Source organism: Rhinoderma darwinii, chromosome 6, assembly GCF_050947455.1.
Source record: "Rhinoderma darwinii isolate aRhiDar2 chromosome 6, aRhiDar2.hap1, whole genome shotgun sequence".
Taxonomy (NCBI): domain Eukaryota; kingdom Metazoa; phylum Chordata; class Amphibia; order Anura; family Rhinodermatidae; genus Rhinoderma; species Rhinoderma darwinii.
In genome coordinates this window covers 124,235,237-124,247,887 of record NC_134692.1, presented here as the reverse complement: position 1 = coordinate 124,247,887, position 12,651 = coordinate 124,235,237, and the positions used below count along the sequence as shown (strand labels likewise).

The 12,651-nt window shown below is 44.9% G+C and overlaps 1 protein-coding gene across 2 annotated transcripts in view; it reads left to right on the top strand.

Moving 5' to 3' along the window:
- BAIAP2L1 (BAR/IMD domain containing adaptor protein 2 like 1) overlaps window positions 1–12,651 on the top strand; it is a 72,470-nt gene that overhangs the window by 53,924 nt on the left and 5,895 nt on the right. Inside the window, exons 5-12 of one of the 2 annotated variants that reach the window (XM_075830263.1) lie at window positions 562–633; window positions 2,579–2,716; window positions 4,566–4,718; window positions 5,541–5,708; window positions 6,097–6,247; window positions 7,147–7,354; window positions 11,428–11,499; window positions 11,954–12,143. In XM_075830263.1, coding sequence (XP_075686378.1) covers window positions 562–633; window positions 2,579–2,716; window positions 4,566–4,718; window positions 5,541–5,708; window positions 6,097–6,247; window positions 7,147–7,354; window positions 11,428–11,499; window positions 11,954–12,143 — 1,152 coding nt within the window. The remainder of the gene's footprint in view (window positions 1–561; window positions 634–2,578; window positions 2,717–4,565; window positions 4,719–5,540; window positions 5,709–6,096; window positions 6,248–7,146; window positions 7,355–11,427; window positions 11,500–11,953; window positions 12,144–12,651) is intronic. The other variant, XM_075830264.1, reaches the window with a different exon arrangement.

Below are 12,651 nucleotides of genomic sequence, written 5' to 3'. Positions count from 1 at the left end.
TCCAGAGGGGGAGACACTTTTTGGAGCCGTTCTGGTTAATTAACAGACGTACCGATAGAGAGAGAACCCGGCAATCCGCCATTGTGTTTATTTAGGTTCTTAAAACTGCAGCACCACAACATCAAACTGATTAAAAACACTCCCTAAACCGCAGGTGAACTTATGTTTATATATTACAAAGTTGCATATACAAAAAGTCCCTAATATGTCAGTAATTTCCCGTACTATCAGAATCACTATCTTTCTGAGCGGGCGCCATCTAATAATCGATGGAGGCAGAATTGTCTATTCTGAGCTGTAGCCTGGTGAGGGAATGCTTGGAAATCTCATTACTCTGCTCTATTACTTTATCAGTCCCATTCCTAATGGAAGCAATTATAAAATATATTACTATATACGCAAGTCCCTAATATACAAGCGGGTTACCACAAGTGACCCCACATTTATTGGTAGTATTTGTATGGTCCTATTTGCGCTATGATTTTGCATACATCTGCATTTTAATACTTGTGGTATATACAACTGTAGTCAGAGGAATAACGCTAAAAATTTATCTTACAGTTCCGAAAGTTCCATAGCGAAATAATTGCCGAGTTAGAAAGGAAGACGGAGCAAGATGTAAAATATATGAATGTAAGTACGTCTGTAAGTACATCTGTGTTCAGCCTTTTTAGTCTTCAGAATGTGGAGATCAAGATCTATTCTATATCTGCGAAAGAAAAAGATTTAATACACCAGTTTGGCGCTGGCCCTATATCTGGGACTTTCTGTGCCTGGGAATGGCACAGCTTAAAAGCGCTTATACATAAGAGATGGTGACTGGCGTCATTCTTTATTTCGTTATTGGTTTTGGAAGCTATTGAATTTGAAACAATACAGTCACTATAAGATAATTCTGTCAGGTAGGTACACTAGGGAGACGTGTGCGGAAAGAAATTGCGTAGTTGCCCATATCAACCAATCAAATTCCAGCTATCATTTTAGGAAAATGAAGTTCATGTCTTGATTTGTTGCAATGGGCAACGGCTCCACTTTTCCCTTGCTTTAGTTTTGATCCCCCAGAGTAATCATTAAAGTGTCTTAAGTCCTGTAAAGAAAGTGATAGCATATCCTTAGGCTATGCCATCACTTTCTGATTGGTGTGGATCCGACCTCTAGGATCCCCACTAAACCTGAGATTATAGGTGCAACCGCACTACTTTAGTTAAAGCAGCACTTCATCCCTTTTTAATCTCTGGATCGGTGGGGGTCGATCCTCACCGATCAGAATGTGATTGCATATCCTCGTGATCTGACATCGCTTTCTGTAATGGGAATAAACCTTAAGGTGAATATATCACCAGACCCTGATACATTTCTATATTGTGTCTCTTGCACTATGTCATGAGACAGTAAAGAAAGTTCTTCCACCATCTGTGTTCTATCACCTCAGTATAGAAACCATAATGCAGAATTTGGGTAATATCCTCTGGTCTGTTGTCAGCAGCGGTCACTTTCTTTCTTCGCACACAAGATAGGGCAAATGACCAACCTAATTAATTGGTTGTTCACACCAAAATCCGCCCACAAACCTTATTGACGCGGATTCCATGTGGATTAGCCCCATTGAATGCGCGTGTGGATCCGCAACAAAATCTGTGTAAAAAATCAGCGCATAATGTGGATTTTTCTCACGGATTTCCCTTGAAATCTGTTAAGGATTTTCTACCTCCTAATCCCTCATATGAACATAGATTTAGACGAAGTTACAGCGCAAAGAATCTTTTTTCAGGCCCAAGAAAAACTTTATTCAAAGGCCTCCCTAATATAGTTATTATACATAAACACTGACTCCATCCATATAGGTGTACTCTGGATGGAGATGCTCTCTATGGCTACACACAGACTTTTGTCTGAACTTTCCAACCCCTAATAATCACTTTGTAGTGGCTCAAAATGTGGTAATCTAACACCAAGTGACCATGACGGTCAATAACTGGCTGGAGCAGTGACCTTACCATTGACAACATGTCGCCCCTGTGGGCAGAACTTGGTCCTGGTGACTAATGGTACGTTCACACAGCGGATTTTGCTTAGCAGGTTCCACTGCAAAATCGCCAGTGGACTTCTTTCTCCACCCATTGATTTCAATGGGAGGTTCGGGTGGGATTCGCCAGAAGATCGGGCAGGACACTTCTTTTTTTCCCGCTAGATGAAAAAATCAGCTAGTGGGGAAAAAGAAGCGTCCGACTCCCATAGAAATGAATAGGAGGCAGAATTTTGCAGAGAGTTCGTTCACAAAAATTCTGCCGTGTGAACAGGGCCTTCGTGTCCAAACTTAAAGTTTTAACTATATTAAACATAATTTAACCTTTTGAGCCACTTAAGACATTTTTAATAGCAACCCCTTTCAATAGCAACAGTGATTTGACTTTCAGGCAACTTTTTTCACCCCGTGTCTTTCCTCTCGATATCTTGTCATGCAATAACTATTGGAACGCGTTCAATGTTGCCGAGCAGTTTTTGATGGAATTTCTTTGTTACCTTTACTCAAGCTTATCTATAAAAATGATATGGAGGTTATTTCTTTTTCTGTCAGGCTACTCTGAAGCGATACCAGACCGAACACAAACATAAAGTGGACTCTCTGGAGAAATCTCAGGCAGAACTAAAGAAACTCAGAAGGAAAAGTCAAGGGACTAGAAATGCTTCAAAATATGACATGAGGGAAACGGAGGTTGGTATCTAAAGGGCTCGTCTGGTTGAGGCAGCCCATTTTCAAATGCCCAATTAGAGGAGCGGTCAGTATTTTAGTACCTTTTCTAGTCACCAGAGAAGAGAGTGGCTACAAAGAGGGTCCCTTGCTGATCAACGGAGGAAGCGGCCTATAAGTCACTGCAGAGGAAAAGTAGCATTACATGCATGCCATTCAAATGCACTGGGTCTGCCAGAGAGAGGGGTCCCAAGTGGGGGGACTGCCCGCTATGAATTGCGCTAGCCATAATAAGGCATAGGAACGGGGCTTGTCATGAGAACCCTTTTAAATACCTGAATTAAAGGCATCAGATGACATATATATCGATTAGTTCCTCAAATGCTCAGATTTGTATGAAGCAAGAAGTTCTTAGAACAAGTTTGAGGGTGTCACACCTGACTGGCCAAGAGGGTTCGCTGACGGACTGGAAACGTTATTCGCATATAGCGGATACTGCGAGTGCTCCGAATCGTGCTTAGGTGAACCATTTAAGTTGGTTTAACTTCACCTATTGGCTCAGATTTATTTATTGCAATGTATAGATGTCCTGATTTAAGGAGGACGCCGTTCACACTTTCTCATGAAGGACTATTTTTCTCTTGACACATCTTGTCCTGCTTGTAGTCAAAGCCTCATACAGAATGCTTAGAAAAGGTTGTTTACGGAAGTCTATTTTTCATGGTCTATGTCCTTGGCAGTTTTCTGCATTGTTCCTCGTGTAGACGGTTGATCAGACAAGGTCAGGAGCATACTGCGTATCAGGGCTTCTTATCCAGGAAAATAAAAAACTAGGCTTCAATTTGCTTGGGAACTGAACAATAATCATTCCATGCATTTGGCTTTCTGTCAAACTGAGAATAATAAGTATTTGGGGGATACATTAAATATACCTCTTATGGATTTTTACCACTAAGCTGACACATTTCTTGGCCATTTGTGTCATGGAGAATAACAGCTATAAATTGCTGTCATGTAGAAACCATACTGTCACCGCAAATTACAGGGCACAAAGGCTCTGTTTTACACTAGTGTGATGCTTTCATTCACCCCATTCACATCACATTTTGGCCTTCCGTCGGAGATCTACGTCAGGAAGACACCCGACATATAGCTCTGACGAAAGGCCAAAACTTATACCGCTGTATTGCATACAGTGGGATACGTCGTCCGAGGACTGGCCCTGGGAAAACTCCTAAAGTCAGAAGCTTTGCAAAGCCGGAGTCCCTGGCCGGAGCATCGGCATTGCTCTGGTCAGGGAATCCAGTTCTGGAGAAGCCCCTGACATCACTGTCCATATATGGACATTGATGTCTGGAGCTCTCCAAGGTATACGTTTAATGTATACCTGTGATGGAACCCTTACAGTGGCATTCGTCACCCATAGGCTTTCATGCTTAAAACCTATACTGTTCGGTTTACGCCTTTTTTTGTGGGATCCCTCAGGATGGAATAGCATAGTCTGCTATGCTATTGCATCCTTCAAAAAAAAAAGGTAAATCAGTCCGACGCAGACCAAAAGGACACTCTTTTGGTCTCCGTCGGGATAAAGGAGCCCTTTTGAACAAGTTTATCATGTACTTTTGGAGCTTTTCCGACTAACATGAAATGTAGGGCAAAAACGCTATGTGAATTGGGCCTAACAGAGCCATGATAGATCTGTTTTAGAATGGATCCCAATGAATCCGGATGGATCTCATCGACTTATAATGGCATCCATCAGGTTTCTTGTATTTTGAAGACTGAGACCCCTGACCAGTGCTTAGGTTTAATTCTTATGCTATCCTTGCCATTGAATACATTTTTAAATTCTTCTTCTTTTCTAATCTCATAGTATTTGGAGACAATCACTTCCCATCAGAATGACATCCAGAAGTTTATAGCTGAAGGCTGCCGGGAAGCGTTACTGGAGGAGAAGAGGCGTTTCTGCTTCCTGGTCGACAAGCATTGTAATTTTTCAAATTACCTGAATAACTTCCACATACAGGTGAGATTGTCCAAGGCAAATGCATGTGTTTGTGGTACTGTAAGCAGAGGCGTAGCTTGCAGCTATTGGGCCGAGGTGCACAAGTTCCTCCACCTTACTGGTGACATGATATCCCGCTGCATGGGAGCTGCATACATTATACAAATCACGTATTCATTCACTTGATAGTAAGATGATCTGTATATCCTACAAATGGCAAGAAAAATCATAATGCATCTACACTATGTGTATTTTTAATTATGTGGTCCATGTCTTTACTAAAATCTACTTTTTAATGTGTTACTACTCCCATTGCTAAGCTTTAGCCAACAGGGTCCGCACAGTTTGTTGACTGGGGGCGCAGCAGAATCCGCTGTCATCCGAGCCGTAACTGATCGCTGTGTTATGGAAAGTCCCCGGGCACTATTTTGTGTTGATTATTGCTAGATATGTTTTGGGTGTACATTGTTGTATCCGGTGAAGGAGAATGTGAGCACACACTAAGGTCAGGGCTCGACAAGAGACGTTTCGTTGATGATGTCAAAGTGATCGTGTTATCTGACAGATTGTATGCCATAAACTATCCAAAAAGGGAACCCGCACATTGGATGCGGAATCAACGCAAGGGATAAGTCAATCACACGTAAGATCCACAAACCGTTGTCGACCTCCACATGTCATCGGGTTTGTTGGTCCTCGTATTGGCCATTGTTTTAGCTCCCGTGATTAGTCGTTCTCAAGTTTGAGCTACGTTCCCCATCTATTTATATTGCCTGCCATAAATATTAAACCTCTTTTTAGACTTTGTAACCATAGTCTATTTGTCTGTTTTTTTTTCTTTAGTCTACTGACTTACTAACGTCCAGAATCCCCAAGTGGCAGGAAACGTGCAGCGATGTCTCACACGTGCCGGAAACCGTCATTAACAATATCAAAGAACTAAAGACTCCTGGATCCACTCCTATATCTGGCACCCCCGAACCTTCTCCACTCATGGACAAGAAAGCACTGGTATGACCCCCGAGAATCACACGATGACTTCTCACCCTGGTGCATGCGCTATTATTGTGTACTAGATATTCTCCTCTCTGCCTGGTACCGAGTCATGTTCTGCTTAGCGGTGCTGAAATCACTACTTGTCTGGGATATGGTAATTATGCGGGTTTCAGAAATATGTATGGTTACTGCCACCATTATCTGCCTATGGTAAAATAGAACTAGGTTTAGACGGGATGATCAGACAGAATTCATGATACACCCCATGTGTCGGGTTCCCGTCATCTGTGTTGCTACAGGGTTATTGACCTTCATCACAGACTGATCTCTGCTTTTAGTGTTTTGGGAATGGTGTTCAGTTTTCCTCCCGTTTATTTTTTATTTTTCTTCCATTGTGTTTCAGATGGCTGGAGAATATGACACCATTTCTAGGAACACGCTGAGGATGCCGCCGGCGCCACCCAGTCGAGCACAGACGAGTCCCCTGGTTGATATGTTTAACAACCCAGCAGCTTCTACAAGGGTGACTTACGACAGACTGAAATCGTCACAAGGTGAGCGAATGTCACAAACGCTGAGTACGCCAACCAATATCGCCTAGGGTTCTGCTCGGCTGTTTGGGTGTCAGACGTGAAGAACATGCTGGGTCATGCAGTTTTTCGGCTTTGGCTTGGACAAATGACATGGAAGAACAGGGTAGCCCAGGAAATGATCAGGAACTAGAAAATCGTATTCCTACGAAGAAGGAAGTGAACGCCGGCTCTCATCTCATGATAGGACTGAATGTTGTCAAGCAGCTTTCCTGGATTCCTACAAGTCGTGTCTGCTGAGAAATGCGTCAGCAGCCAGTGTATCCCATCATATCTAATCTGATCCGCCATCCATGGCACTGACAGAGCTTCATGTCAAACCGTGGATTCTGTATAACCAAATAAAAGTCTAAATTAAGTTGTAAAAAGGGTGTTCCGATTTTAGCATATAAAGCTTATTCTTTGTATTGTGAGAAGTTCTACAATTTTCCAATATACTTTGTGTATCAGTTCCTCATGATCGTTTGCAGTCATTAAATGCCAACATTCATTGTTTATTTCTAGAGCATACAGATCTGCCCCGGTCATGTGATGGACACAGAGTTTCATGGCTCGTTACAGTACAGTTATCAGATGTGGTTCTTGAAACAAGCCGTGAACCTGTGTGATCATCACATGACCAGGGCAAGTAAACAAGGAAGGTTCCTATTGAATGACCGCAAGCAGAGATCTTGAAAACTTTGAGGAATGGATACAGAAAATATATTGGCAAAAGTATTCTTTTCATTGTACAATTAATAACCTTTATTTGCTCAAAATTGTAGTTCCTTCTAAGGAATTATTGATCCTTTTTAGTGAATCTGTATTGTACAGGTTTGGTGTATGAAAAGGACATGTCACTATCTCCATTTTTTTCTTGGCAGCAGAGGGTGCAGACGAGGGCATCCTGCCACGATCCATGTCCGTTGCAACAGGATTGAATCTCATGAAGAAGCCAAAAGTCAGAACCATTTTCCCCCACACAGGAAATAGCAAGACTCTGCTCAGCTTTCAGCAGGGAGATACCATCAGTCTTCTTATACCGGAGGAGAAGGATGGCTGGCTGTATGGGGAGCATGACGTTACCAAGCTGTAAGTGGTTTATACAGTAAAAGTTCATTAGTCCGGCACCTGATTATACGGAAACCCTGAAGCTCCGGCATGGAACAAAATTGTCCCATGCCATAATAGTTGCATTTTAAAGGGGGTATTCCCATCTGGTAATCTCTAGGATATGCCATAATATAAAGATCAGTGGGGTCTGACTTCTTCTCCGCTGCCGATCCGAGGAACCAAGTCCTGTCAGGTTTTCTCCTGCACAGCTGGGTACGAGTGACTGTGCAGGGGAAAAACTGGAGGAGGAGCCCCTTCACTCTAAGGCTATGTTCACACGGAGTATTTTGCAGGAGGAATATCTGCCTCAAAATTCCGTTTGGAAGTTTGAGGCAGATTTTCCTCTCCCTGCACGCCGATTTTCGCTGAGTTTTTCGCCCGCGGCCATTGAGCGCCGCGGGCATAAAACACAGTGAAATACGCTTTCTCTGCCTCCCATTGAAGTCAATGGGAGGTCAGAGGCGGAAACGCCCAAAGATAGGGCATGTCGCGTCTTTTTCCCGCGAGGCAGTTTTATGCCGCGGGCATAAAAAGCAGCGAAAAACACTTTCTCTGCCTCCCATTGATGTCAATGGGAGGTCAGAGACGTAAATGCCCAAAGATAGGGCATGTCGCTTCTTTTTCCCGCCTCCCATTGAAATCAATTGTAGGCGTTTTTTGGCGCATTTTCCGACACGGTTTCCGCATCAAAAAAACTTAGTGTGAACAGGGCCTAAGGCTCTTTTTCACACGACCGGGTCCGAGTGCCAGCTGATAAAAACTGCCATTTTGGTCTGTTTTTCTCTGTCGTTTTGCATCACATTTCCGAACCAGGCCGTGTTTATGTTTTTAACAGCTGATTTTTGACTCGTTTTGCATCCGTTTTTTCCCTGTCGATTTTAAAAACGGATTAATTTAATTTGTCAATTTTTTTTTGCCACACAGCGCCTGTAGATAATGCCACACACTTCCCTCTGTAGATAATGCCACACACTTCCCTCTGTAGATAATGCCACACACTTTCCTCTGTAGATAATGCCACACACTTTCCCCTGTAGATAATGCCACACACTTCCCCCTCTGGATAATGCCACACACTTCCCCCTGTAGATAATGCCACACACTTCCCCCTGTGGATAATGCCACACACTTCCCCCTGTGGATAATGCCACACACTTCCCTCTGTAGATAATGCCACACACTTCCTTCTGTAGATAATGCCACACACTTCCCCCTGTAGATAATGCCACACACTTCCCCCTCTGGATAATGCCACACACTTCCCCCTGTAGATAATGCCACACACTTCCCCCTGTAGATAATGCCACACACTTCCCCCTGTGGATAATGCCACACACTTCCCTCTGTAGATAATGCCACACACTTCCCCCTGTGGATAATGCCACACACTTCCCCCTGTAGATAATGCCACACACTTCCCCCTGTAGATAATGCCACACACTTCCCCCTGTAGATAATGCCACACACTTCCCCCTCTGGATAATGCCACACACTTCCCCCTGTGGATAATGCCACACACTTCCCCCTGTGGATAATGCCACACACTTCCCTCTGTAGATAATGCCACACACTTCCCTCTGTAGATAATGCCACACACTTCCCCCTGTAGATAATGCCACACACTTCCCCCTGTAGATAATGCCACACATTTCCCCCTGTAGATAATGCCACACACTTCCCCCTGTGGATAATGCCACACACTTCCCCCTGTGGATAATGCCACACACTTCCCCCTGTGGATAATGCCACACACTTCCCCCTGTGGATAATGCCACACACTTCCCCCTGTGGATAATGCCACACACTTCCCCCTGTGGATAATGCCACACACTTCCCCCTGTGGATAATGCCACACACTTCCCCCTGTGGATAATGCCACACATTTCCCCCTGTAGATAATGCCACACACTTCCCCCTGTGGATAATGCCACACACTTCCCCCTGTGGATAATGCCACACACTTCCCCCTGTGGATAATGCCACACACTTCCCCCTGTGGATAATGCCACACACTTCCCCCTGTAGATAATGCCACACACTTCCCCCTGTAGATAATGCCACACACTTCCCCCTGTAGATAATGCCACACACTTCCCCCTGTAGATACTTCCACAGCCCCCTGTAGATAATGCCACACACTGCCCTCTGTAGGTATTGCCACATATCCCCGCTGTAGGTAGTGTCACACAACCCCTGTAGGTATTGCCACAGATCCCCCCTCTAGGTAGTGCCACACAGCCCCCTTGTACATAGCACCCTGTAGATGCCCGCCCCCCGTAGTTGGCACCCCCCTTCCTGTAGATAGCGCTGCTGAAGGGTACCCCTCCAGGAGAAGTCCAGTGACATCATGGACTTCTCCTGGAGCAGTCCCCTACTCCTGAAGCAGAATCCCCGGCCACAGCGGCACGTCGGCTGGTGATTCCACTCCAGGAGAAGTCCCAGACTTCACTGTCCCTATATGGACAGTGACTTCTCCTGGAGCTGAATCACCGGCCGACGGGCTGGTGTCGGGGACAGCTGTGACCGGGGATTCCGCTTCAGGAGAAGTCCCTGACGTCACTGTCCGTGCAGTCAGGGACTTCTAAGGGAGCGGAATCACCGGCCACAGCGTCTGCAACGCCGTGGCCAGTGCTTAGGATTCTGGTCCTGCAGGGAGCAAAAAAATCTCCTCACATGCACTTCGCGCTGTGAGGACAAGAGAGCGATCGGCAGAATGCACGGCCGTCACTCGGATCACATCCAAGTAGCAGCCGTGTTTTACTCGGCCCCATAGACTTCTATGGGAGCCGGGAGAACGGCTCAAAATAGGGCATGTCCCGACTTTGACGTGCCGGTGTACCGGGCTGTCAAAAAAAAGCGGTTGTGTAAATAGCCCTATTTGGGGTTTATTGTTCCTACTGCGACCGTGTGATGACTGTTTTTTGATCGGCCGGGAATCCCCGTAGTGTGAATAGGGCCTAATGGCTTGTCCACACGTAACAGATTTGCTGCAGAAAATTTCTGCAGCATTTACGCATCAACTAGCAGACAGTCCACTGCGGAAAATCTGCACCATTCAATGCGTATTTTGACTGCAGATAATAGTGCAGATTTTTGCTGCGTTTTTTTTCAAGGGCTGCGTGATGGTGATAATTCTTCATGTGATGTCATTTCCACCCCTGTAAAAAAAAAAAAAAAAGAATTCTGCAGCAAATTACACAGTACATCAGAAAAACGCAGGGAATTGGTCCACTTTTCGCAGCAATAATTCACATGCTGGTTCTAAAATTACACTGCAAGTCAACTTCTGGACTGAATTTTTCTGCAGTGTGTGGATGACATTAGTTAAAGGACACCCACTTTGCTCCGCAGCAATTCCGTTACATGTGGACAAGCCCTAAGAATTGATGGTGATCGGATTCCCATCGATCTGTAAGTAGTCCTAGCGATAGTCCATCACTTACTATGGTAGGTAAACCTTTTCAACTTGCTCTGCTACTTGAAATCTGGAGTACGCAGGGCATCCCCGGCAGCGGGATTATGAAGGGCTTCAGAGGGCTATTAAAGACTTCAATAGAGAAACAGCCACCTCTCCATTGAAGTCTAAAGGTGCAGCGGCCGCAAATAATCGGCAAAACGAGGGTCTTGGGAGCCATTCTCCCTATAGGTGCGGGTCCCAGAAATTGCACCTGTAATGCATATATACTGTGGCTGTCATAAATGTGTAAGATGGGAATACCTTAATAGTGGCACGCAGATGCGTTTCTGATAACATTGTTAATATCGCCTATTAATATCAATGACCGCCCAATAAAATTTGGGGAAATGAGGAACCTGGTGGACCCACCGTTGAGAAAGAATAAAATAAATCCAATGGTTCTTGATTTTATAGCATCTCCATGGTCCCGAGGATGCCGATTCATCTGAATTTTACTGTATATATTATTTGTAAACTTTTAGCGATTGCAAACGTTCTGTCAGAACCCAGAAGCGCTGTAATTTGCATAATTCATTCAGAAATATCACTGTTTTGTTGAATAATTCTGTTTTTTTCCCCCCTTTACTGCATCCAGAAAAGGGTGGTTTCCCTCATCCTACACCCGGCCGCTAGAGCAGAACGGAAAACCATCGACACCAGTGCCAAGGTAGGGCTTCCAATATGCCAGCTGTAGTGCCTCCCTAAGTAGTCCATGGTTTGCTTTGCGTAAATTACTGAACCAACTCAAGCAGTTTATGCTTTACAATAATATGCGCTGCCTTGTTTTACACGACCACAATCATGGCTCAAAACATTCAAAGTGGATACTCGTGTGACATTCAATAATACCCAGACAATGTAAAAGACGAGGCACACACCTAGGACATACAAAGCTGGAGGGCATGGCTGCTGGCCAGGTTTAGTGGTGGTTTGAATAGATCCGCAGCAGCTGGCACGGTGGTGAGTTAATAGCTGTGCATCATTGGCAACGCTTCGTACTTTATGCAATGTGTCGAACACAAACATTTCTTAATAGGAGGGTGAAAGTGTCAGACTCCATTGTTACGTGTGGGGGAGGGGGAGGTTAGGCTTTATAATAACATGACTGTGTTCTCTTGTAGTGTGACTCCTAGCCCCGTTCCAGTAAGAAGCGTCAGCACGGCCAATCTACTCGAAAAAAGAGACATGGTCCTTCCGGAACCCGATTACTTAGAGCAATCTTCATTTAGGAACTCCCCCGAGCGGGAACGATTTACCTTTAGCCCATTTATTGCCAAAGAACCTTCCCCTGCAGCAAGTAATGGATCACCAGTAAGCAGAATTCTGTTTTATGCTACTAGCTCTGAAAACATGACTGTGATGCTGTTTTTGTGACGTGCGTGTGCATGTGCGCGTGCGTATCTTAGAACCTGGTGTTAAATTTAAAGGGGTATAACTAACTTAGACGTTTATGGCATATCCACACCTACATAGACAACAAGGTTCACCAGACCCCCCCCCTCCATTCTCCTGGCAAGGTGACCGCTGGTCACAGTTTCCGGACAGGGACTAGTGGAGAGAAGACCACGCAAGCGTGCGGCTCTATCTATTCTGTTCAATGGACGTTACGGAAATGTTTCTCTCCAAGCCTGTAATCGGCGGCTGCCGCACCAGGAAATATTGTGTTTTACGGCACTTGTAGTCCAGAGCGAGAGCTGTTCTTTGCAGTGGATCTCCACTCTGGCTAATATAGATGGGAGGGGGGTGGGTGTACCAGGCAGGGGATTCCTGACTACGGGTGCTGCCCTCTACTGTTTATCCCTATAATTCCAAACCCCAT